The sequence below is a fragment of the Panulirus ornatus genome, chromosome 22 (assembly GCF_036320965.1).
Source record: "Panulirus ornatus isolate Po-2019 chromosome 22, ASM3632096v1, whole genome shotgun sequence".
Lineage (NCBI taxonomy): Eukaryota > Metazoa > Arthropoda > Malacostraca > Decapoda > Palinuridae > Panulirus > Panulirus ornatus.
The window spans coordinates 11502619-11515549 of record NC_092245.1 but is presented as its reverse complement, the minus strand read 5'-3'; the positions used below and the strand labels follow the sequence as shown (position 1 = coordinate 11515549).

At 46.1% G+C, this 12931-nt stretch overlaps 1 protein-coding gene across 1 annotated transcript in view; it reads left to right on the top strand.

The window, feature by feature from the left end:
- Positions 1 to 9401, top strand: part of LOC139756543 (uncharacterized) — a 211014-nt gene extending 201613 nt beyond the window's left edge. Inside the window, 2 exon segments of the mRNA XM_071676107.1 lie at positions 3937 to 5646; positions 5648 to 9401. Of these exon segments, the coding sequence (XP_071532208.1) occupies positions 4369 to 5646; positions 5648 to 7150 (2781 nt within the window). The 5' untranslated portion in view covers positions 3937 to 4368 and the 3' untranslated portion in view covers positions 7151 to 9401.
- The last annotated feature ends 3530 nt before the right edge of the window (positions 9402 to 12931 follow it).

Below are 12931 nucleotides of genomic sequence, written 5' to 3'. Positions count from 1 at the left end.
ACTTAATCTTGCTCATAACATGAAAAGTCTAGATCAGATCGTTGTGAGACTTTACAAAGATGTTTTTCAGCGTGTGAGAAGTCGGATGGCTTAATGAGATCCATATGATCCTACCCGGAATGATTACCAGTGATGGCTGATCACCAACGTTTAGAACACTGTATCTCAAGGTTCCTCACGTCCACCAATCCCAGCTGACTCTCGTCGTACAAGGTTTTCCTCATCTCTCTCTCTCTCTCTCTCTCTCTCTCTCTCTCTCTCTCTCTCTCTCTCTCTCTCTCTCTCTCTCTCTCTCTCTCTCGTCTTCATCCGCTTCACATCCCCCTGCCTTCATTAAGAAATTTAATGCCGTATCTAATTCTTCTCCATATTCGAATTTTTGTCACTTGTAATGACTAATTATTTCTTCCCCAGTTCTCTCTCTCTCTCTCTCTCTCTCTCTCTCTCTCTCTCTCTCTCTCTCTCTCTCTCTCTCTCTCTCTCTCTCTCTCTCTCTCTTTCTCTCTCTCTCTCTTTCTCTCTCTCTCTCTCTCTCTCTCTCTCTCTCTCTCTCTCTCTCTCTCTCTCTCTCTCTCTCTCTCTCTCTCTCTCTCTCTCTCTCTCTCTCTCTCTCTCTCTCTCTCGTGCCTTCCAGTTTTTGACATTCATGTAATTCAGTCACAGAAGTTGAGTTGAGTGTACTGTATGAATCCTGTGTGACGATTTATAATTATATATCCTCCTATTCGAAGGATTTTTTTTTCTCTCTCTCTTTTTTTTTTAAACAGCAGGCGAGCGTTCGCACGGCCCGCCACCGGGAGAATGGAAATCTTTTGTTGGGTTTTACTGCGAGATTGTGAAAGATATCGGAATGAAACGTGCACTGTTCTATTCAGGGAATAATTTTTTTGAATTTAACTTTAGCTTTTTTCCTCCGGAGGGGTTCTGTCGCCCATTGTGTCAGGGAATACAAATATCATCATAATAAAACTTGGAAACTACGATAGGAAAGACTTGGAGTAAGCTTTGCCCACTTCAGAGTTTAACTTGACCCATTTTAAGTTTTTTTCCCCCTCCAACTGGTAATCAATGCATCTCTTTTGTTTGGGAAGAAGACAGTGTCTCGGAGTGTACGTAAGACGCGGGTGATTGCGTAAGGTTTAGTTAATCTCAGTAAACTGATTTTATGATGGAAGTTTTCACGTTCTCCAGTGGTATTAGTGAGTGTATGATTAGCCAGTGTAATTCACTAATGTAAAGATGCAATTCTTATGAATGATTAACCGGTGTTTTCACATCATCTCTCCTTCCCTTCCTTCATTCCTCTTCTCCCCGTCTTTTCTGTCTCTTCTATCGCCTCTCTTCGCCCCCTTAATCTTTTCTTTTTTCCTAATATCCCTCAGTATCCTACGTTATCTTTCCTTCTTCATCATTCCTTTTTTCCCTATCCCGTCATGTTCCTTTTGTCCCCTCCATCTTTCTTTGTTCCTCTTCCATCATGTTTCGCCGCTCCCTCCATTTTCCTTTCTACTTCTTCTATAATCTTTCCTCATGCAGCACACTGTTTTCCCTTCCATCGTGCCTCACCAGGACAGAGGAAGATGCTGGCCTCTCCAGAACAGTGGGCGTCTCTTGACTTCACTATCCTGCACCTTTGGGTTGGGGAAGGAATGTTGTGTTCTGGCCATGTGTGGTCGATCTCCCGCGTCCGTGGAGTCTGTATAGTTGGTTACGTCCGCAGAATCTGCATCCTCGGCTTGCTGAGAATCTGATTCGATGGCTCAATGAATCGCCAATCCCCCCCCTACCAGTCGCCTAGTCGCCTTGAAGGGTATTACATCGCCACCATTCCATCTTGTCTGGGTGCAACGTTAAGCCGGAGGAAGCCTGCCTGCCTGCCTTCTGCCCTCTTATGCACCTCCCTACTTTTTCCTTGCGTAACATCATCACTTTTCGTAAACCTGCGCATTCCTGCCCTACTTAACATCATCCTCTCCCACACCGTCATTAAAGTAGATAATGGAGTCATCTCCCTTACCCAGTAGTGAGACGAGAAGGAAGTTTTACTGCCCGTGTCATAACACAGGTATACGACCCATGTTATAAGAAATGTACACTTCCTTTTTTTTTTAAGAAAGGTATACTACCAGTTTTATGACAGGTTTACAACCTATGTTACAACAAAGGTGCTCCACCTGTGTTATAGATGAGGGAAGAATGGAGAAGAAGCAAAGTTTTTTTTACTGTTATAACAAAGTTATTCTTCCCATGATATAAAAAAGTACTACCTGTCGTAAAAAAGTATACTTATTGTGTTATAACAGGGCTACTGCCTCCATTATGACAGGTATGGTAGTATGGTACCATATGCTATAACAGAGGTATATTACTAGCGTTATAACATAGTCTACCCGTGTAATAACTAAGGGTTTCTGCCTGTTTTATCATTTATCCCATTCCCTCCCTGAATCTTCCAAAGGTTTTCCATCTCGTCTGTCCATCATGTTTCCTCGCCTCTCCGTGCCCACGCATTTGCGCTCCACACATCTCCTTGTTTCCTCCGTCTTCCTTCTTTCCCATATTTTCCTCTCTTTACCGTTGTCTCTGTCCTCCCCTCCTCCTCTGCTTTTCCATTCTTGTTTTCTCATTGTTTCATTTTATTCTTCTATTTTCACCGTCCCCTTTCCCCATTTTCTTCATTCTTGGCGTTGTATGTGTGGTTTTCCCTGTCTCTGGGGGTTGCCTGGGCCTCCTTTCCTGCCATGTTTATGCCCCGTGAGATCACTTGGATAATTTTCTGCCCTCGCGGTCTCCATAACTGAGAAACAAAAAGCGTAGGAAAATCTTTGTTGGTCACCACACAATATCCCAAACTGAAACTAGATGATTTAGGGGAATATGGTGGCCACGGATAGGCTCCCGAGTACAGTGTTCTGTGATAACATGCATTATAGAACATACCCTTGGAAGAGTGCAGGTTGTTGTCCATAATAATGTAATGTGATAAGTTTAGGAAAGTGTTGGGTGAGGTAATATTTCATGTAGAATATAAATGTGCGAGTGACAAAAAGTGAATAATTTTTCTTCCTGACGCGGTCCATAGGCTGTAAAGTGTACAGTTTATGTTGGTCGCAAACCTCATATTCATATTTCACTGAGGCCCGGGTTGTACACACTGACATATTGTAGGTCAAACTGACATGGAATGTGGTAGTAAACATTGACTCTCTGAAGATTGGTCCTCACTCAATATCTAGGTCATACAGTATACAGTCACCTACCTGCATCGTTCAACTTTCATTGTGTAGTTTTGCTAGTTCTTGTTCCACCCAGTGTGGAGAGAAGTACTGGCATCAGGTGATTCACTGCACCGTAGACTCCTCGGCGACAGTCGCATCTGTCTACCTTCCCTCAGTTTCACGATAGTGACCTCGCCTCAAGATCAACCTTTTGAGCACGACGGTACGACCCTTAGGTTATGATGACTGTTAGCCTGACCCCTTAAGGATCAAGTCATAGGATAGGTTACCATACCAAGGGTTTTATCGTCATGCTGAAGGGTCCAACACGTAGTTTATTCACTAAGTCACAGACACTGTTGCTGATTGATACACGTTTTCTCACGATTTACCTCAGCCAGTCGGTCGGTGTTCTTCAGTTTCATGACAGAACACAAGAGAATAATTTTCCTGGTGATCATGCTATGGCTGAAGTTCACTTGTTTCCAGCTTGAAGGTCGGCAGCCGCGCTAGGAGTGGGGAGCGTGGCAGCGCCGCCTTCAGGATGTGATGTAAGTATCCTGCAGGAAAGCCTTTGATCACTGCCGCGCTGATAGACGCGCGTCTTGCACTGTTTTACTGACGCCACGGGGAAAAGTTTACACGTTAGAAGTCTTCAGTTGTTTCTTGACCATGTTATGTGTCATTGTTTTTGTCTAGCATAATGTTTACATTTCAGTCTCGAGGGGCGAGGCCTCACGGGAGACGCATGTGAAGCGGAGCGAAGTGGGAGTGGAGGAGGTGGTAGCGTGGAGTTGTTGGTGCCTGCCTGGTGAGAGCGAGATGGTGCCGTGATGGTGAGCGGCAGGTGGTGCGCGACCTCGCCTGCCCCCTGCTGCTACCCCTTCCTGCACGGCGCCGCCCCTCCCGGCCTTTGACGATGCGGTCGACTCCGCTGTTGGGCGGGGGCGGCGGCGCCATGTCCTCGTCCACGTCCTCCGGCAGAAGTACCTGCGGATCCAAGTGACTAGGATTGGGGACGTCCCGACGGGGGGGGCGCGACCCCCCTAACGCCGGGGGGCGCGCCTCTGGCCGCTATGTGCGGGGTTGTCTTCGCGTGGTGCAGGTGAGCGCGCGCTACCTCATCTCAGCCAGCCGCGCACCTACCACCATGATGCGATCCAGGAAAAAGGAAGGCAACCTGAAGCCTTCCCGCAAGCTAGATAAGCGGTCTAGCCGCGGTGTTATGTTTGAGAACGAGGAGCTGCGCATGCGCACTATCGAAATCAACGCCGAGGTGGATCGCGGCCAGTCAGACCTGCGGAAGCTCAAGAAAGAGAACGAGACTCTCAAGCAGCAAGTGTGGACGCTCCGTGACGAGTACGACAAACTTGAAAACTTTGTTAAAAATATGGAGGGCGATAGTGACGGCGACGGTGACGAGGACGATGAAGATGAGGAAGATGAGTTAGAGCAGAGGTTCTGTCGACGCAAGATTAACGAAGAGGAGGGGGAGGATGAAGACGATGAGGAAGCTAATGTAGAAACAGATAATTTGGAAAATTTACAAAAAGTTTATAGTGGTAAGATGCGGAGTGTCGAGTATACAATGCGTCAGGCGGCCACTGTGGACAGTGGGATGGCGGGGGGCTGCAGCCAGGCCCAGTGTACGGGAGGTCCCGGCGGGGCCGCGTGTCCCGGCCCAGTAGACGGCCTGACCCAGCCGGGATCGGTGCGGGTGTGTGTGCCTGGCGACACACCTGCATATGTGGAGGTTGGGGAGGGGGGCTCGTCACCCCCAGGGGAGCCCCTTCAGCCCATAACCTCCGATACCTACTTATCTCAAACTGACCATTTCAATCTCGATCAACTTCTTGACTTTGCATCATCATTTCACTACGACCGACGGAAGCACCTGGCAGAAGACCCTCTGGCGATGGCGCTTCCATCCGAGGAGGATCGGACGTCTTCGCCTACTAGGGACAAGGTCGTATCTGACCCTGGCTACTCCACCATCAGGCGCCGCTCTGCTACCGTCATCGAAAAGTTGAAAAGTGGCACCAACACTGGGGCCTTGGTGAAGGAGGTGCAGCAATTGTCACTGTGTAAAGACGATGCAGCGACCACCACCACCTCCGCTCCCGTGACTGAAGCCCCCGAGGTGACCCACACGACTACAGTCAACTACACGCGCTCTTCCTACTTCTTCTCTGGCCCGCTGGACGGTAACCGCAGCCAGTCTCTCGGTGCTGGCCTCAATTCTACCGCCAATGCCACCCGAACACCCAGTAGCCCCGCTGGTCCTCTCTACGCCTCCAGCAGTGCCTCTAATATTGGCACCTCCTCATCGCTCGAGGCGGGGCTGCCTCTCGTCTCCGTATACAACCCACGGGCCTCACTGGTGCGTCTCAACAGCATAGAGCCCAATACTGTTATGGTGTCTGTGGCCTGAAATGCCTCAGCTGTGGGATATTACAACGCAAGAAATAATAGACGAACTTGAGCAACAGGCAGAAGGAACTCTGATTGCCATCCGTGGCGTGCGTGTGGTGGGTCGTGCGGCGTACATCAGCTTGGGTCGTCGGGATGCCCTGCAACAGCTGCTAAGCAGCGGCCTTACTGTGCGTGGGGGCAAGGTGCCACTCATCGACATTACACGAGAGTCCATCGTCGTGGCCCTAACCGGTGTCCCTCACTACATAGCCGACGCTACCCTGGTCATCCTTCTCTCGGCATTTGGTACAATTATTGGTGAGCTCGAGCGCCGATTTTATAAAGGTGTGGATACTGGTGAGCGGTTCGTGCGGATGAAGCTGAAGAAGCATGTGAAGCTGCCCAAGTACGTAACTGTGGGAGGGTGTCGCATAGTGCTAACGGTGCACGGTCGCGACGCCCCAGCACAGCTGCACGTACCTGAGTGGGGCACCAAGCTCCCTCCAGCGCCCGCGCCGCCTCCCACGCCCCACAGTACCCACGTCCCACAGGCACCTGACGCCCCACAAACGGATCTTACCACCCCAGTGTCTCCGGATTCAGGACAGTGTTCTGAACCATCCTCCAGTGATAAGTCTTGTGAGCGTGTTGAGGGACGGGATGGGATACCTCGAACGGAGACCAGTATACAGAGTGATGCTCGCGTGACCTCTAAGTCTTCAAAAACATTTTCCAGCAGATGTATCGTAAATCTAAAGCTGCCGGAGAGACCAGCTGCCACGAGTGGTTTGCCACGGGTGCGTGAAAACAACCCCCGAGATCCCGTAGGGCCAGGCCAAGGTGGGGGTGGCCTGGCCGTGGGCACAGGAGCCCCCTCCACGCCCCTGGCAGCTGGACATGTACTGCGGGCCGGTTCATTGTTCCGGGGCACTCGAGGTGCTGACAACCCCACTACCACAGGGAGTACAGGGGGCGGCTCTCCAGTCACTGGCCGGAGGCTCTCTCGCCCCCCGGAGTCTCCGCGGCCACGCCCCAACTCCGTGGTGTTCGACGAGCAACCAAGGGAAGGTCCAGCGCCGCCCCGCGGACTTCTAACCCCACAATACCCACAGCACCACCCACACGTGGCCACCACGTCCACGGGCCCCATGCCTTTAGCTAACGGCATCTTGCGGAAGGCTTCGGGGTCGGAGCAAGAGGCTTTGCTGCCCACCAGCCACAGCTGTGCCGCCTCCATTAGAAACAGACTCAAAATCGGCCGTAGTATGTCGTACGATGCTGGCAAACAGAAACTTGCTGCTGAGAAAGAAAAGAAAAAACTAAGTAAGATGGAGAGCATTAGTGAGAATACAATTAATGACGACGTTAGTGACATCACGCCCCTGGGCGCCGGTGCTCGTAGAGACTCTGAGAAGAGCTCCGTTAGTGCCAACAGCAAAAGCAGCAGCAACACCAACAAAAAGAAGGAACCAGCAATAGACCTACCCTGGTGTGGTTGCTGGGGCAACGGTTGTTTCTAGTGTGTAGACTTCACTGGTACCAGTTCCATCCTTTATATTTATCGTTATTTTCTAGTCAATACTTCCTTGCTCCCAACGTTACCTAGTCTTCATGAAGTAGTGAACTAGTCTTGGACAGAGACCAGAAACACACGTCTTGGCTGACTCGTTGTATATATCATGTCTGATCAATGCCACATTTACCATATTTAATTTTCCACAATGTCAGTAATCAGAACACTGCAACCAGTCATACTGCTGATTGTCCTTTTCATTTCGCATATATATATATATATATATATATATATATATATATATATATATATATATATATATATATATATATATATATATATATATACGTATGTTTGTATGTACATATATGTATAGACAACTTATCTTGTTGAAACGTAATATGTTTATCTGCAATAAGCCTTTCACAGGTCGTCTACTCTGGAACATCAGTACTTTTACAGCCAGTAATATAATCCTGTTCGTGAGTCATTTCCAGCCAACCTTGATGGGGAGGCTTGTTGACAGGGTGTCGCTGATGACTAAAGTTCCTTCACTTCGTCAGTGTCGCCGCTTGTACTCTTCAGAAGGTATTGTCACTTGTTCTGTATCCTCATTTATCACATTAATATGGTTTTAGATTTTATGTCCTTAAGATTATATTAGTTCTGCATTCAGCTCCATTCGTCAAAAAAAGAATTTCGTTTAAAATCTTGAGAATGATTGTATTCCATGAATACAGACATGTATTAAAGGCCACCCACAACATGAAATATTATGAGTGTCTGGTGTACGAGTCAACATAATGACTGGTTGCAATACTGTTGTATTTCTGTAAGCATATCAGATCTGTCTGCTCGCCGGGTCATTCATGACGGCGAGGTCATCACGACCTTCACCAAGTTCTTTTGCTTCAGTACAAAAGGAATCTTGTGTTCTGTTACTCCATACTCTTGGTTCTCTTATCTGCTTCAGAAATGTGACCTGACAGGCAAAGTTGAACCTTACCTGGTAGTTCCTTAAGGTTCAATTTTCGTATGATGCTAATGGGAAAATTAAGCTTAATGTAAACGCAGTGTAGGGCTCTAGGCCAAAATTTGAAAGTATTTTTGTGGGTAATAAAGCACTGAGTCCATCTCTCTTAAAGGCCTGTATTCGCCAGACACGCTCATGCCAAGCAACATTCAGTGCTGTCAACCGGGTCAGGCAAAATACCTCACTATCCAGTACTGCCAACCTTCCTACACAAAGTGTTGTGGTGTCCCAGTTGAATTTTGTTTACATACTTATCGTTAATCATGATTTTAGCAAGAAAAGAAAACAACAACAACTGCTTATTGACTGTTATGATAAGCAGTTTGTGAGATCAGTAGTGTTGAGGGCCGAGATGGCCACGGTCGGCAGCAACTCCTGCTGGTAGAGTGTATGATGGCTTGAGTACCTCTGGCGAGTATTGTACTCTGAATGGTGATTAGTTGCCTGTGAGTGTCTCCACCAGGACTGAGGAGGAGAATTGTCGCCGGTAATTAGACACTGAGTATATTCCTAGCCTTAGAAAATATCGAAATATTTTATACACTTCTTGCTTGGTCCCATTACCATTGTTCCAGTGTTAGTTTTCCCTCAACCGCCTATTTACTCTGTGTTGGTCACGACAGCTAATTGGTTACCTGGTCAGGTGTTCAGCGGAAAATGTCTTAACAACTTTTCTTGAAATTTGATGAATGTAATAAATAACAAAACTGTCATGGAGATTGTGTACGTGATCTCTCCTGCTGTATATCACTTTATTCTCTCTCTCCCAGGACTCGCTGGGTAACAAGAACCTTCAATGATTTTCGTACGGGAACAGATTTCAAAGTCAAGTCTAATAATAAGCCTTACAACAAGACGTGCTGCTAACGCTTCTGCTTGTAATTTTGATATTTTGTAAAAGTTGTTATAATCAATGTTGTTGTTTATATAGTTATTTTCCTAGAAAATTGTAAATCAAGACGGCTGCCATATATACATATATATATATATATATAATTGGTCATGTAATTTGGAGAGACCATAAACCTATTTTCTTCATTTTGGAAGTTATAAATGTTAAAGGGAAGAAAAAATATCAACTATGGTGCTTTTTTTGGTAGTCTAAGATTTTTTTTCTTTAGGAATTCTGGGCGGGGTACATGATATGATACCATGTGGAGGATGACATTTTGTTTTCATGGAGACAAGTTCATTTTGTTCAGATTCCAAATAAATATTGAACAGACGGAGTTTTTCATTTATACACATATCCCTAGTGACCTTGACAGAACTGGTTGTTAAAGAATGGCGATTTTATCAAGAACTGGTTAACTGATTTGTTACCGTGACTATGAAATAAAAGGTTACTTATAATGGAGCGATACAGCTAGATTGTAATGTATATATATCTTACGAAAATGATGATGCATCATCATTAATACTGAACACTCACCAGTGCTTCACCATTACAACACCTCGAGAGTACACTGCAGTTTCACAAAACAGTGTGACAGGTTCACTGCACACGCCAGTGCCGAGTGACAATGTCCACCCAGTCATATTCCGCTGTCGACTTCGAATGAATGACACTCTATACTCACCATCACATCTAGTGTGACACCCGCAGCCATGCTCCTAGTCACAATACTTTCAGTGTAGCGTAATAACCTTATCATCACAATCTTAATCTTGTCATTGTGACACTATTTGTGACACTATTTCTCCATAACACTTCGCCTTCATTGCGACACTATCAGTATGGGACTACGACCAAACCTTCACCGTCCATGTCTTGACCATCACATAATGACTAACATTAACATATCCCTAGCATTCCAAAATGGTCAATACCACACCTGCATCACCACAGTATCGTCAGCATCACCGCATGATCATCAAGGCGTTCTTTCCGTCACATCACATAACCGTATGATCATTACCACAACGCCTCATTCTTTCACCACAACAGCACCGCCAGAGCCTCACCATCCATCACATGATGGAGGCCAGCCTGGTGACCGGGCCACAGCTGAGGCCTCATCTTCTTACTTATGATGGCACGGAAGTCAGGCAGTGATAGATGGGGGTAAAACGCCGCCTCCACTGTGTTAATGGAACGCGCTGCTAATAACTTGTATATGTGGGATTTTTGTTTGGAAATTAAGAAGTAAGATTTCTAGTATCTTGGGTAATGCCTTGTTGGGTATATTGAAACATTTGTGCATCATTTGTTTACCAGCACACAACATTGTATGTTATCAGTTCATTTACGTAACCCTGCTGTAAATCTTTATCCTCGTAATGTAATTTTTTTCATCTAATTATACTTGTCGCATTGGTATGAAGTGGTATGAAAATGTAAACACTTTGGTTTGGACGGTGGTGTGTCCTTGTGTCCTTTCAAAGATCTTCAGTTGCGTAGTAATGGTGGTATATTGGTAGCAGTGTTGTGCTGGGATGATGTATCGCTGTCACCTTCAAGTGGAACCCAAGCGTTATTAGCTGTCCCTTTAAGTTATGGTCTGCAGGATTTCTTCAGCAAGAAACTTTAAATTCTTTTGGATAATGCTGGAAATGCTGACGACAGATTTCACTGTTTTGTTCTCAGAATTCACATAACAGGACGAGGGGAAACTATTTCATGTGACGTGATCAGCCAGATATCCAGTCGGCTGCTGAACATTGGTTTGAGGTTCTGATGGTCGACAGGATAGGAGTACAGTGAGTGTGTGTTTGTGTAGATGGGTACGGTAGCATGGTAGTCAAGAGTATGTGTGGTTAAACGTTTCTTGACAATTGCTATTTAAAGGTCCGAAGCTTAAAATTGTGTGAAATAGGATATGAAATTTCGCCTCGCTATAGTTACATGTACGTGTTAGACTTGTGGGCGAAACACACATTTGAAGTCATCGGTCAAGGCGATGCGGTCATTGAGCACGACGATTCGACCCGTAGCCTTTAACCTTACCCTTAAGGGTCATCATACCTAAGGGTTGTACCGTCTTGTTTAAGAGACATACCCATCGTGCTCAAGGATCGCGCCGTCCCGCTGTCTAGCTCAAGGGGTTAAAGAAAATATTCTGATAATCAGTAGGGTTTGCGAGCGGGACAGAATTCTTTTGTGTTGTGAAGAATGTTGAGAAGAACCACCAAAGTGGCCCCAGGATCCGGCCTCGGATGTCAGCCCAACACTAATTACGTAATTAAGGTCGATCCGTCAGTGCAGATGAAGAAGAAATTCCTAGCAGAAGTCTTGTGTGATGAGCTTTCTTGCCTCGATATTGTTGGCAATTATATCCTGAAATCACGTTTGAGACTTTAATCTTCCTTTTTACCCCTAGTGCCCATGCGGAGCGCGCGCACTTGTCTTATTTCACAGACGGGTCTCCGATGCTCCGTTGTTGACGAGTTTGTTCAAATTAGAATGGGTTTTGAATTAGGTGGTGGTCACTGGTCCAGCAGGCCGCCAACATAACCGAGCGGTTGTGAACGAGGAGAAAGTCGTGTATAGAAGTTGTAAATAGCCACTGGCCTTACGCTGGTAACCTGTTGATGATGACGGTGCGACCCTTGTGTGCAACGGTGCATCCCTTAGGTATGAATTCGTGGCCTTTGATGTGACCCTTGAGGGTCAGAACAAGGGCCACGCTATCATGCCCAAGGACTGTACAGTCGTGGTAAAAGGTTTGTTTTGTTATATACTTAAAGACGGACTAGATGATGATGAGTGGTATTATGGGAGATGTAGAACCAGTGAAAATATTTTATTTTAGAATACTGGAAATCTTGATAACTGTAAGGGTAATTTCATGGTCGTAATACTTTTTTGTCTGAAAGAATTGGAGTGTCTTTGTTAATTTATTGTCTTCTGTTAAAGGCCTTTCAAACAAGGCAAACCTGTTCGAATGACAAACTGTGCTGGGTATTCATGTTATGCAGAGCCTATTATACAGTCATGGGAAGAATAGTCTTGACACAAGGTATGGAACTAATTGGCTAATTCAATGTTATGCAACTGGTTATCAGAGTGTCTTAGTTTATCACCGAGAACTGACCACCTAACAGTGTACAGTATCTTTTAAAGAACGTTCATTGATACTCTATCTGGTTGTTCATTTCATGGCTGAACTGATTATTTTTGTAACCCTGCAACTGGCCTCACCGTCAAAATACTCATCGTATCACCAGATCTTTCATATTCAAGCAAAAACCCTTTCGCGCCCGTGTTAAAAGCCGGTTCGCTAATCTGTAAACAAGACATCTGTATTCAGACGTGGAAGTGGCAACAAGACCGACCATCCCCCGCGGGGAGGTGAGGTGTATATGCCACGCTCTCAACCATCACCTGTAATTGCTCATAAGGATGCTGCTTCCTCCGTTTAGAAATGTCAGGTCTTTTAACGCACCAATCTAGCTGGGTTCTTCCGCCTCTAAAGTAGGGCTGAAGGATCACTTGGCAAACACTCTGGCCAGCTTATGTAATCAGTCTCTGGCGGCCACTTGAGGCCTAATTTGAGGTGGAAACTTCCTGGGCATGTTGATGTAAACACCGACCCGCCCACTACCTTCAGGCACAGACCTGCATACTTCCTTGTTCCTCTGGTTTAGTGTCCTTGATGCTTGCACCAGGTTGGGTAACTGGTCGTAGTTACATAGTAAGAAATGCAACCACGTAATTTGAGAGTGGACATGAGGAAGATATGACCATAAGTGGATAAAGTTTAACAAAGACACCTTTGTTAATCCCCGTGGTTTGTGGTGTACGGTATCCCAATG